At 40.6% G+C, this 12,634-nt stretch overlaps 2 protein-coding genes across 2 annotated transcripts; one reads left to right on the top strand and one right to left on the bottom strand.

Moving 5' to 3' along the window:
• Window positions 1-362: 362 nt before the first annotated feature.
• On the bottom strand, window positions 363-5,196 carry LOC141904380 (cation channel sperm-associated protein 3-like). Its single transcript, XM_074792965.1, has 6 exons — window positions 4,732-5,196; window positions 3,955-4,140; window positions 3,063-3,224; window positions 2,069-2,167; window positions 1,143-1,300; window positions 363-535 (listed from the first exon to the last, which is right to left on the bottom strand). Exons 1-6 carry the CDS (start codon window positions 5,194-5,196, stop codon window positions 454-456), a joined length of 1,152 nt encoding a protein of 383 aa, XP_074649066.1. The 3' UTR covers window positions 363-453.
• A 3,885-nt stretch (window positions 5,197-9,081) lies between these two features.
• On the top strand, window positions 9,082-11,544 carry LOC141904056 (leukocyte elastase inhibitor-like). The gene is made up of 2 exons (XM_074792505.1): window positions 9,082-9,174; window positions 9,416-11,544. The coding sequence occupies exon 2, from the start codon at window positions 9,424-9,426 to the stop codon at window positions 10,576-10,578; it is 1,155 nt and encodes a 384-aa protein (XP_074648606.1). The 5' UTR covers window positions 9,082-9,174; window positions 9,416-9,423; the 3' UTR covers window positions 10,579-11,544.
• Window positions 11,545-12,634: the final 1,090 nt, after the last annotated feature.

Genomic DNA, 12,634 nt, shown 5'->3' with positions numbered 1-12,634 from the left:
GGTTACTATGGTAACTAATAATGCAGAGCGCGCCTAACTAAAAGACTGGAAGAGGGAAGGAAGGGTAGTCATTGTATCTCAATTCTCTTTTCACTGCCCGCTTTGACCTTTTATTTTGTAGTCACCACCCAAACCCACTCACTGACTCGGGTTCAGGTTCCTAGCTTTTTAAAAAGGTGGCAGTCTGCTCTTTAGCGAGGGGAAACTAAGCCTAAAAACTCGCTATCATCCAATTCAATCCAATACATTCAAATAGTGCATACATTATTTCCACCAGAACTTCATAAATTTTATTCGAAAGAATGAAATGTTCAATAACCATAACTAAAATAATAAACAATTAATTTCATTTCAATGTCAGCCTCGGGGCCTGTCCTACTGTGGGTGTCCTCCAGGGCCCCACTTCAGCCGAGTTCAGGCTTATGCTGGTTCCACCTCAACCTTGTTTTTTCACTATGTACCGTATCGCTTTCTAAGCCGTTGATCTAAAACCGCTCCTAAGATATTCGCTGATTCATAGTGTAATTGCTGTAATCTGAAATAAGTAATGTTACCTTCAATGCAGTGGATTAGCCTATAGTCAATTTAGTCCGGTAGATAGTGTAGATTGGGAAAATTGTAATAGCTTGAAGTAAATTGTAGCGTATTATAGTAGGCCTACATCAATCGTCCATACCAATGAATTGTCAAACTTCACGGGGAACCCGCAACCCCAGCTCGATGGCGGGACAGGCACTTGGTCTTACGTCGCAAAATTAGTTCATTTTCATTTGACTGAATTAACTTTAGGCTCCCGGGTCCTTATACTATATTACACTACAGAACCCACCAAATACATAATAAATTCATTTTTCTTCTCGGATATCGGTATTTTTACTTGATTGTACTTGATTAATTCAAGTTTAAAAAGTTCAGTTTTCATTGAAATAGAAGAAATCGAACGCAGAAGACCGAGTTACTACTAGCGAACCTGGTGGATCCTCGCCTATGTCATGAGTCGAATCATCGACTGCCACAGCAGTGCTGCCGGTATCATCCCATTTTAAAAATGAAACACATTGATGTCGTATTATTACCAACCTCGGCTGGGATTCGAACCCGATCACTCGGTTATTGTCAGTCGGGACTGTGTTCAATGTTACCTGTACATTGTATTATCCATGTGATCTAAAGACGTTACAAACATTTCCATCCAGATTAAATTACCGCATAAATCATTCATCATTACATAATCATCGTGTCTCAATGAGCTTTGGAAATCTTGTACCATATCCTGAAAATTCGTGAAGTGTCCGACTTTCTAAAAAATGAAAATAGAAAACTTTAGCGAAAAAAACGAGATTCACTAAGAGACGGGTACAATTTCCATGCTGATTCTCATCAATAAGCGATGTCAAACAACTACACTTCGGATACCAGGACCATACTCTCATCTGCAAAATTTTCGTTTCGAAATGTGCTTCCTTTTATCTAGTCAACACGCAGGAAAACTTAGAGGACTTTTACACCAACATCTACCTGAGAAAAAACTACAATAAACTATCGGACTATTTACACGAAGGAAACGAACAAAAAATATACGAAAAGACTAAATGAACCTTGTAATATAGCTATTTCCAAAATTTCAATGCATTAGATAAGGCAGCCAAGACGCCGATGACCCAAAGAGTCGTTTCGACCGCCGATCACACAACTATATCTGTACTTCGATTTCCGATTTCAAAATCAAACCCCCTATATCGCCCCCGACAGGTGTGGTGGGTCTGTAAGGGACACTCAATCAAAATTAAAAAAAATCAAACGAAATTTACCAACCGAATAAATAAAAGTGTCAATCCCTATTTTAAGATTTAAAAAAAGATATATCTACAGTGACCAATATTTTCAGTACTGAAAAATGATAGATTTTGATATTTCTAAGTACCCAAGGCCTACACTTTAACATCATCAGTGGCAGATAAAACCGCCGATGGGAATAATTCATTTTTCGCTATTAATTGATTTATAGTTAATATAACGTAAATAATGAATCTACATTGTTTGTAAACTAATGAATATAAATGTACACCTGACGCTGCATCATCTGTTTGACGTCGTTGTGTTGTCTCTGCATCATAAATTCCTTCTTGTGACGCAACACGGTTTCCCGTTCCGCTCTTTGCTCGTTCTGAAAAAAAATGCATATCAATCGAAGCACATCGTTATTCCTGGAACACACATTTACCAAATTGAATTTTCACAGACTTTGATAACGAGCTCTAAAGAGGACGCATGGTGACAACCAAGACCGGTTTAAGTTAAAGCCGTTTTTATGCTAAGATGGATTACCGCTTTGATGGACTTGAAATGATTGAGGAGGCGGGAAAAAATAAAAATAAAACATTTTTTTCTCAAAACATTGAATTCATTACTAATTAGTGATCGGGGAGTTGGATTTGAAAAAAAAAGATAAAACTTGCCCTATTTTGGAGTTTATTTGGGGATAATGATACCCGATTATTGTGTATTTACTGCCACCATTTTGAAGTGACTCTATTTATTGAACGAACTTGAGGTAGACAAATTATCCAAAACATCATTGTCTACCGCGATTTTTTGTGTGGTCAAAAGATGATGTGGCAGTGGTAAAAAATTATGAATATTTGTCTTAATTTCCATATCTATGCTTAAAAAAAGGGGCGGTGGGAAAAGATAAAGATGAAATTTTCTTTTTAAATCTACAATTGGAAAGATTTGGCGGCGGATCGTATTCAAACTAACAATATAACTATGAAAAAAACGGCGTAACCAGTGAATAACTGGTATGGTATGTTGAGATCGTAGTTGGTAGCAGGTTAGGCTTAATCCCTGGAAATGTGCGCTTGAATAGGAACCGAACTCTCGAATTTCTTATCATCACGTTCATTCAGGATACATAAGATTTTGAAATAGTGGTTTGAGCTTCAGGCTCGGGCAAAACATTTCCTAGCAACTGAAAATTTGTCCAAGTCTCACGTGATCTCATCAAAATCACATGTGATTCGAGATGGCCGCTTCTTGATGCGAGATAAATGTATACATACCTTGTAGTTTTCTGTGGCGTCGCTGATATTCATGATAATAACAGCGATGAAAATATTGAAGAATATGAAATGACCCAACATGATGAAGGCGAATGAGAAAACGCGTCCTCCGTCCATCCCTAATTCATCGAGTTTATCTTGAATATCTGTCCAACCGTCCAACTGAAAAACATACATCATCCAGCTGAAATATATAGGCTTTAAACCCGCGTGTATTGTAATTAATTAAGAAGTCTTTAGAGTTTATTGAATTAATTTTGCTCACAATTACGTTCCTGTTTTCAATGGGAAATATATTCTGATTCATTATTATTGCAGCTATTAGAAAATGTAGTTTTTGGAAAAAGTTTTAACATTTGGGGTAAAAGCATGCCCCCCCCCAAATGAAGGTCAGCGAAATGCCAAATCATGAAAACCAGTGACTTATGTTCAATAATCGGTCAAAATGAAATAAGTTACTATCAACGACCCGTAGACAATCATTGCATGTCGCTAACCAAGCTAGACGCCGTAGAAAAACATAGCACCCATCTGCCATCTATCTGAATATATGAACTGTCATTCCCACAGTTGTAATGCCAGCATTTGACCTAGAAAAGCTGTTAGTCTAACAGTCATCACGCTGATAGAGTTAAAATATCTGTTATTTAGACTTTGCTGATTTGTGAAATGAGTTGGTTGGCTGATGCTAGTTTGTATCCATGGGGGCCATGGCCACCTAACCATAGAGGACCATGAATCGAATTAACTTCTTGATTTTTTCAGTTTATCTAGAACGATTTAGTAGTTAGTCCTTTTTGTGAATCCTGCTGTATTGTAGACCTAAATGTACCCCAGAAATGTACGTTTTGTCTGGATGCACCGCGTGGTTGTACAGAGGACGAGGACTTACCGTGACATAAGTAAATAAAGATTTCAGCGCTACAGTGATATTCCCCCAGTTCTCAAGATCACTTTCTTCGCGATAACCGAAAAAATAGTAGCCCATAATTGCGAATAGAAACATCATTATGAACAGCAGAATCACGATGTTAATCACTGACTTCCTGATTGTACTGATTAATGCTATAACCAAAACCTGTAAGAGAAAGAGAATTAAGATTTAAAAATTCGACCCCCTTTGCCACGGAGCTGCTTGCCTCGGATTATTGTGTCCCCCAGACCCCGCTTGCCATGGAGCCGATTGTCTCAGAGTATCGCATCCGCGCCCCGCGGGGGCAGGATGTTTAAATTATAAATATGTTCTTACTCCAAATCAAGTCATGAATGCTCGGAGAGAATATTTAAAATAGGGAAAAGTAGTTCATTTCATTTTTACGAGGGTTCAATTTGATCGGAAAATCAGAGCAATCGTTCACGAAATCGATCGCAAAAAATCGTATATGCTCGTAAAAACGCCTCAGGTCGAGCGAATCACTATACTTTGGTGGCACTATGCCCCATCGAGGAACTATCAAGGGCATGTTTAGGATGGCTTTGAAGAAGGGGTCCAGATATTTGGAATGGGTTAATTAATTTGGGGCAGATTTCGAGTGGTTCTGCTGGCCCTCCAACAGAAAATTCAAGATAAAAGATGGCTTCTCATGCCCTTGATAGGGCACATTTGGATTTGGATCTCATTAGATCTGCGGGCTCAACATTTCACCGAAAAACAATGTTTCAGATTTACCTGCAATCCCCTTACGAATGAAATGGTCCTAAGAGTACGCAATGTCCGCAGGGCGCGTAAGACTCTTAACCCTTCCAGACCACTGGTTCCAGATGAATCTAATATCACCTGAATATAGCTGAGAACCAATACAACAAAATCAAACAGATCAAAACTACTCTTCCAATACCCAATCGGCTCGGCGTAAAGTTTCATCAAGAATTCGACCGTATAGATGGCAAGAAATGTTTCATCCATGTAGAAAAATGCGTCTCTCCAGCGATATTTCAAATCTTCATTTGTTTCTAAAGCCATTTCGAGAGAATTCAAACCGATCGTGAACATGATAAATCCGTTGAAGAATATGGAATCGGTGATCGTTTTGATGTATCTGTGAAAATTAGCATCGAATCTAACTTTACGTTTCTTTTCATTTTCATCGAAATCTTCGAATTCCAGACCGTCGCCATTAAGTCCCGGTTCCATGTTTGATGGGATTAAATTACAAACCGATCGACTAAAGAGTTGCTCAGCAACTTAACAACAGTGACAAACAGTGAAAATTCAAAAATGAACTCTAGCATAAATACACTTCACTATGACACATCTTTTAACCAACTGCTTTCCAAAACCCGAGTAAAATTCGCCAAACTTCGCCTTGGTATTGATATGGTCGTCGGTTCGGCTCAACTCTGCGTTCTGGTTAAGTAGTTCAGGCGGCAAACAACAGTACAGATTAATACGCCAAGGGCATTGTCGAAGAAATATCGGATCAAGTATGAAATATGGTAATATAATGCCTCATTGCGAAAGCTCAAGATAAAATGAATAAACGCTTCATTGTTCTGTATTTGAATTATAGCATCGGTAATCCCGACATTCCGACACTCCCGACGAACCGGCAATCCGACATAGGCTACCCGACAATCCCGACATTCCGACATACCGGCAATCCGACATACCCGACAATCCCGACATACCAGCAATCCAACATAGGTCTACCCGACAATCCCGACACACCGGTAATCCGATCCCAGGACCTCTCTACAAGGCATTATAAGGAACCGAACGCCCCGCGATCCCGGCACCTCTCTACAGGGAATTATTAGGAACCGAACGCCCCACAATCCCAGCACCTCTATACAGGGGAATACTAGGAACCAAACACCCCACGATCCCTGCACCTCTGTACAGGGGAACATTAGGAACCAAACACCCCGCGATCCCGGCACCTTTGTAGATGGGAATAGGCCTATTAGGAACCGAACGCCCCACGATCCCAGCACCTCTATACAGGGGAATATTAGGAACCAAACACCCCACGATAACAGTGTTTCTCGACAGGCGATTATTAGGAACTGAACGCTCCATGATCTCAGCACCACTCTACAAGGGAATATTAAGAACCGAACGCTCCAACCTTTCAAATAAATATTTTCAAAACAACTGACCCGGTTGAATATTTAAGTTTATTAATTTTCTAGTTGAATCTATTCAAATTATAAAGTAATGTAGTTTCTAACTAGAAATATTAGATTTTGAATAGAATTCAATTAGAAAATCAATAACTTAAATAGCTAGTTAGTTTATTAATAATTTATTAGAATTCTATTCAAAATCTAATATTTCTAGTTAGAAACTATATCACTTTATAATTTGAATAGATTCAACTAGAAAATTAATAAACTTACAAGCTAGTATCATTCTAGTACTACGTAAAGAATTATAAAGAATATGATATTTATCTAATAGATTCATCATATTACTGTTTCAATAATGATGAAAATTAGAAATCTATATATATATATATATATATATATATATATATATATATATATATATATATATATATATATATATATATATATATAATAGTCTTCATGTCTTTAGTAGTCTTAGCACTTCTCACTTCTCGTACATAAAGAATATAAAAGTAGTTTGAAATAAAACAAATAAGAAAAAATAACTTATATATTATATCTATATTCATTTAAGACTAATAAAAGAATAGGTCTTATATGTAATATTTAATTATCTGATAGATTTATATATATCTAATACCTGATAGAATCTTACGAAATTAGGCTTTTGGGACGTACGGACATACCGACATACCGACATACAGATTAACCGACATACCGACAAACCCGTGCGTGGATTTCCCTTATATAAAGTGGCTGGCATCGAGAAGGGCTGTGTGACGCGTGGATTACCTTATCTAAAGTGGCTAGGATCGAGGGGTTGTGTGGTGCGAGGATTACCCTTTTATAAAGTGACTGGGATCAAGGTGCCGGGTATGCGCGTGGATTACCCTAGAAGTGGCGATGATCGAGGGACAGGGTTTTCCGTGGATTACCCGTGGCTGGATCGAGGGACTATGGGTATGTCGGTTTGTCGGTGTGTCGGTATGTCATAAGAAAAATGCAAAGTTCGTAGCCAAATTACCCCTTGAAAGATTTTTTTTTGTTATATGCCAGTTTGTCGGTATGTCGGTTTGTCTGTTTGTTGGTATGTCGGTTTGTCGTTATGTTAGTACGTAGAAAACTGGCTCGAGTCCAGTATACGGTAAAATAGTCCCTAAGACTGCATTACACTTAGAAATAATTTCTATATTCTTCCGCGCATATCTTGCGTAGTTCTACTAATTCTTCGAGAATCAATATATCCTTCATAGTATCCCACCCATATCTTACAACAGACACTTACATGACAATCCCGACATACCCGGAACTCCCGACATACCCGACAATCCCGACATCCCCCCGACATTCCCGAAACTCCCGACATTCCCGACATACCCGGTACTCCCTACTCTCCCGGGATAGTGAAGTATAGGGGTGCTGGGTGCTGGGATAGTGAGGTATAGAGGTGCTGGGATAGTGAGGTATAGAGGTGCTGGGATAGTGAGGTATAGGGGTGCTGGGATAGTGAGGTATAGAGGTGCTGGGATAGTGAGGTATAGAGGTGCTGGGATAGTGAGGTATAGAGGTGCTGGGATAGTGAGGTATAGGGGTGTTGGGATAGTGAGGTATAGAGGTGCTGGGATAGTGTGTATAGAGGTGCTGGGATAGTGAGATATAGAGGTGCTGGGATAGTGAGGTATTGAGGTTTTGGGATAGTGAGGTATGGAGGTGCCGGGATCGTGAGTTATAGAGGTGCCGGGAGAGTGAGTTATAGAGGTGCTGGGCTAGTGAGGTATAGAGGTGCCGGGATAGTGAGGTATAGGTGTGCCGGGATAGTGAGGTATAGACGTGCTGGGATAGTGAGGTATGGAGGTGCCGGGATAGTGAGGTATTGAGGTGCCGGGATATTGAGTTATAGAGGTGCCGGGAGAGTGAGATATAGAGGTGCTGGGATAGTGAGGTATAGAGGTGATGCGATAGTGAGGTATTGAGGTGCCGGGATATTGAGTTATAGAGGTGCCGGGAGAGTGAGATATAGAGGTGCTGGGATAGTGAGGTATAGAGGTGCTGGGATAGTGAGGCATAGATGTGCCGGGATAGTGAGGTATATACGTGATGGGATAGTGAGGTATAGAGGTGCTGGGATAGTGAGGTATAGATGTGCTGGGATAGTGAGGTATAGATGTGCTGGGATAATGGGGTAAAGAGGTACTGGGATAGTGAGGTAGGGAGGTGATGGGATAGTGAGATATAGATGTGCCGGGATAGTGAGGTATATACGTGCTGGGATAGTGGGGCATGGAGGTGATGGGATAGTGAGATATAGATGTGCCGGGATAGTGAGGTATATACGTGCTGGGATAGTGGGGCATGGAGGTGATGGGATAGTGAGATATAGATGTGCCGGGATAGTGAGGTATATACGTGCTGGGATAGTGGGGCATGGAGGTGATGGGATAGTGAGGTATAGATGTGCCGGGATAGTAAGGTATGGAGGTAATGGAATAGTGAGGTATAGAGGTGATGGTATATTGCGGTATAGATGAAGTATAGAGGTGTTGGGAGTGTCGGGTATGTCGGGATTGCCGGGTATGTCGGGATTGCCGGGTATGTCGGGAATGCCGGGTATGTTGGGGGTGCCGGGTATGTTGGGAGTGTCGGGTATGTCAGGAGTGCTGGGTATGTTGGGAGTGTCGGGTATGTCGAATATGTCGAGCATGTCAGCAATGCCATGAGTGCCGGATAAGCATGACCGAATCACACATCTCCAAAATTAGTACAACTACATCTACGCACTATTTCACCAGATACTTGACTTGATATACTTCTTCTAATAATACATGTACGTAGATTTTTGTCAATGATTCACCAGCCTGACGAAGTGTAGGTTTTATATCAGTTATATCGGGCATATACAGTCACGTCATTGATTTCCAGATAAACTATATTTTATATTTACAGCAGATTTTATACGGTGTACACTCGATCGAGAAGCACGTGATACACTACGGTATCTACTCTATAGTAGTACTGTCTCTGATAGCCGGGTCTAGTAACAACGGTATGTAGTCGCACATGAAAATGATGTCAATTTTTTTTCAGTAAAGGTGTCATTTTGGACGCCTGTACGGTATCTCCTTTTAGGATAGTAGACCACTCCCCCAGTCTGGACTGGCTCCTTATATGGATAGGAGACCACTCTGCAAGTCTGGACAGTGTCTCTCCCAGTCAGCTCCTACAAAACAGTTTCACATGCCAGGGCCACTTTTGCATTGATTAATGACTTTGCGTTACTTATTCAGAATCCAAAATGGCACAGAACACATATGACGTACTGACCCCTATCGTCGACGCCAGTACGGAATTCGCCGTCGAATTCTACCTGCAACAAATGAAAGCTAATTCGGGTAACTTACTACTGTCGCCGGTAAGTATATCAGCGGCACTGGCTCTGTGTTATCTGGGCGCTAGGGGCGACACAGCAGACGAGATGGCCGAGACGATGCACATCCGGGACATAGATGATATTCACGAGTGGTTTAGAAAATTTCTGGCAACTTTGAAAAGATCGTCCGGTGCTGATTCAGCGTACCAGCTGAATACTGCTAATAAACTATTCGGGGCGGAGAGGTACAACTTCCTCGAGGAATACCTCGCTGATAGTTTGAAATATTTCGGCGCTGATTTGGAGCGGTTGAATTTCGCTGACGAGTTGAAATCGAGAAACGTCATCAATAAATGGGTCGAAGATAAAACGTCCGGTAAAATCAAGGACCTTATCCCGCCCGGTACGCTGTCTGAATTAACTAGACTCGTACTGGTGAACGCCATCTATTTCAAAGGTAATTGGGACAAAAAATTCGATGTCAAGGCTACGCGTAAGGGCGAGTTCAAGGTCAACGAAACCGAATGGAAAGTAGTCGATATGATGCATCAACAAGATCGATTTCCGTTCGGATTCGATCGAGAATCCGGCTGCGAAATACTTGCTTTACCTTACGTGAAAGAGGAGCTGAGCATGTTTATCGTTTTACCTACGCGAAAGGGCGGCCTTGCCGAGGTCGAGCGCCGCCTATCGGTCGAATTCTTGGACAGGTTGACGAAGGGCGTCGATGTGGGGAAAACGAACGTGATGGTCTCGCTGCCGAAATTCAAATTCGAGAAGACGGTTGAGTTGAATGATGCGCTGGAGGCTATGGGGATCAGGAAGTTGTTCACGGAGGGAGTTGCCGATCTGAGCGGTATGGACGGTACTAGGGAACTGTACGTCAGTCGTGGCATTCATAAAGCATTCATTGAAGTGAACGAAGAAGGTACGGAGGCCGCGGCGGCCACCGGAATTATGGTGGTTAGTTATTGCATGCCGCCTGAATTCAGAGCTGATCGTCCGTTCATGTTTTTCATTCGTGACAATCGTACGAAGGCCTTACTGTTTCTTGGAAGGGTGACTGATCCGACTTCCTAAAAAATATTCAAACGACAAACTCCTAACCAAAAATCTATCAGCCAGTTCCATATTCAAAATGAACACAGTGTTCTATCAAAGCTTTGATAAGACCTATAATAAAATCGTGCCAAAATAATTGATAAGACGAAGTCAATATCACGGGTCTGATTTTGGGGGAGGGGCCTGACTGGCAAAAATTTGATTGACACGTATTATGTAATAGTGAAAGACCTGGGCCCAGTTTCCCAAAAAAGTTTAACGAGTGTAATTGCTATTGGTTACTTAATGTTTTCAATGAGGACAACAATTCAAACGTAACCGTTTTTTGCTTACAATTTTTCGTGAAACTGGGCCCAGGGGCTAAGCCAGCCTGTTATCCTGAGTTTGAAGACATCATCAGGACCTGGGGAGTGTGGAGGTCCCCCCTCCCAGAGAACTTAAGGTTTTTACAAGCTCCAGATGCGTTTTGAGCCGCACTGATCCATAATATTTCGAAAAAAAATATGCTCTGGTGTTGTGTGGTATAGGCTGTTTCCGCACCTGGAGACGTCCTCTGGCAGGCGAGCATGTGACAATTAGTGCACTATACTGAGATCGGTCGAGCCACAGTTACGACTGTGTGGGTTTAATTTGACTCTTATTAAAGTCGATTATTCTGGAGTCAAATTTGAACTCATAACCGTTGAACTGGGGTTCGGCTAGTTCCCATAAACTGACTGTGTATAGTTCAATTGAAAAAATAGCCACCATTTTAAGAGAAAATAACAGAGCATATCGACGTTTCATGAGCGATTTTGAGTTGAAACGTCTGAATATTCTTTATGTTTTTCTCATGATTGTGGTTGTTTTTGGCTCTAGATGTTTTTGCTTATTACTGGTAATTGTATCGATTTATACGTATATGACTAATTATTGTTTCATTCTAAATAGATTCAAATCATTTTTGTTTTACATCAATATTGAAAAGAAAATATAGTGTCTGATTGTAACCAATAAAGCATTTCATAAAAATTGTGCGTTAGAAAATTTTAGTTTTTGATTTGGGGATTTTTGAACAAAACATTAGGACAGCAGCAGCAAAAATGGAAAAAAACAGCTCTTGAGTTAAGAATAATCTTTAGATTCATGTTTTTTTTTCAATTGTTCCTCCCAGGACATTTTTACGAGTAATTCGCTAATTACATGTGTTTAGGTATACCATGAAACCGAAATTAAGTTTCAGGGTTAGGCCACTTATCGTTTCGTTCCAGAGTAGAACCTCGTTATAACAGCCTTGGATATAGCGGTTTCTACACACCCTTGAAAATTTCATCCAAAATCGGACAATTTTAATAATTTCATACTGAACATAACGAACTATCGGTTATAACAAGCAGATTTTCTGGTGCCCTGAAGTTCGCTTTAACGAGGTTTCACTGTATATAGAACTATCGGTTATAACGAACTGATTTTCTAGTGTCCTGGAGTTCGTTGCCCTCATTTACGATGTCGTCCAACCCGATTCTAATGAGGTGTCTTGCGGGTTTTTCGTGACCTGAAAAAACAAACGCAAAAAAATGAGGCACTGGCTTCACTACTACGGCAAGCGAAGATTACGTGAGGATCACCAGATGTCGCTAGTGGTTAAACAAAACGACTAACTGTAGACTGGCAACTGGTCGTCCGCAGTTGGATGTTCTTACTTCTAATTTAATTATCATCCTTTTCAAAGCTTTCCAACACCACCATGCGACTTAACTATTTTTTACAATTGTCACGAGCCGAGCTATAGGTAGCCAGTGCCTGGAACAGTTTCAAACTCTTAGCCCCGTATTTCAGAGCTCAAACTACTATTCCAAATTCTTCTATATCCTAAAGTAAAAACACGGAATTCAAGGGTTTATTTCATATAACCGCGTAAATCCAGGGGAAATCCAGCTACGTACGTATTGCAGTAGTTTTCGCCCACCCAACCCTACGAGCAATTATCTAAACGTTTAGATAATTGCTCGTAGCCCAAGCTAACTTATACCCTAACTTTTGAAATAATAAAACTTTTATACATTAGGAGCATTCCAGTGTCAGGTATACCAGT

This window comes from Tubulanus polymorphus, chromosome 4, assembly GCF_964204645.1.
Source record: "Tubulanus polymorphus chromosome 4, tnTubPoly1.2, whole genome shotgun sequence".
NCBI lineage: Eukaryota > Metazoa > Nemertea > Palaeonemertea > Tubulaniformes > Tubulanidae > Tubulanus > Tubulanus polymorphus.
This window is presented reverse-complemented; position numbering and strand designations above follow the sequence as displayed.

Excerpts from the sequence above, each read along its gene's own strand:
- LOC141904380 (XM_074792965.1), bottom strand. The coding sequence starts at position 5,196 with ATGGAACCGGGACTTAATGGCGACGGTCTGGAATTCGAAGATTTCGAT. Across the intron at positions 3,225-3,954 it reads CTTTATTTACTTATGTCACG|TTGGACGGTTGGACAGATAT; the intron begins GTAAGTCCTCGT and ends TATGTTTTTCAG. Across the intron at positions 1,301-2,068 it reads AACAGATGATGCAGCGTCAG|AAAGTCGGACACTTCACGAA; the intron begins GTGTACATTTAT and ends TTCATTTTTTAG.
- LOC141904056 (XM_074792505.1), top strand. The coding sequence starts at position 9,424 with ATGGCACAGAACACATATGACGTACTGACCCCTATCGTCGACGCCAGT.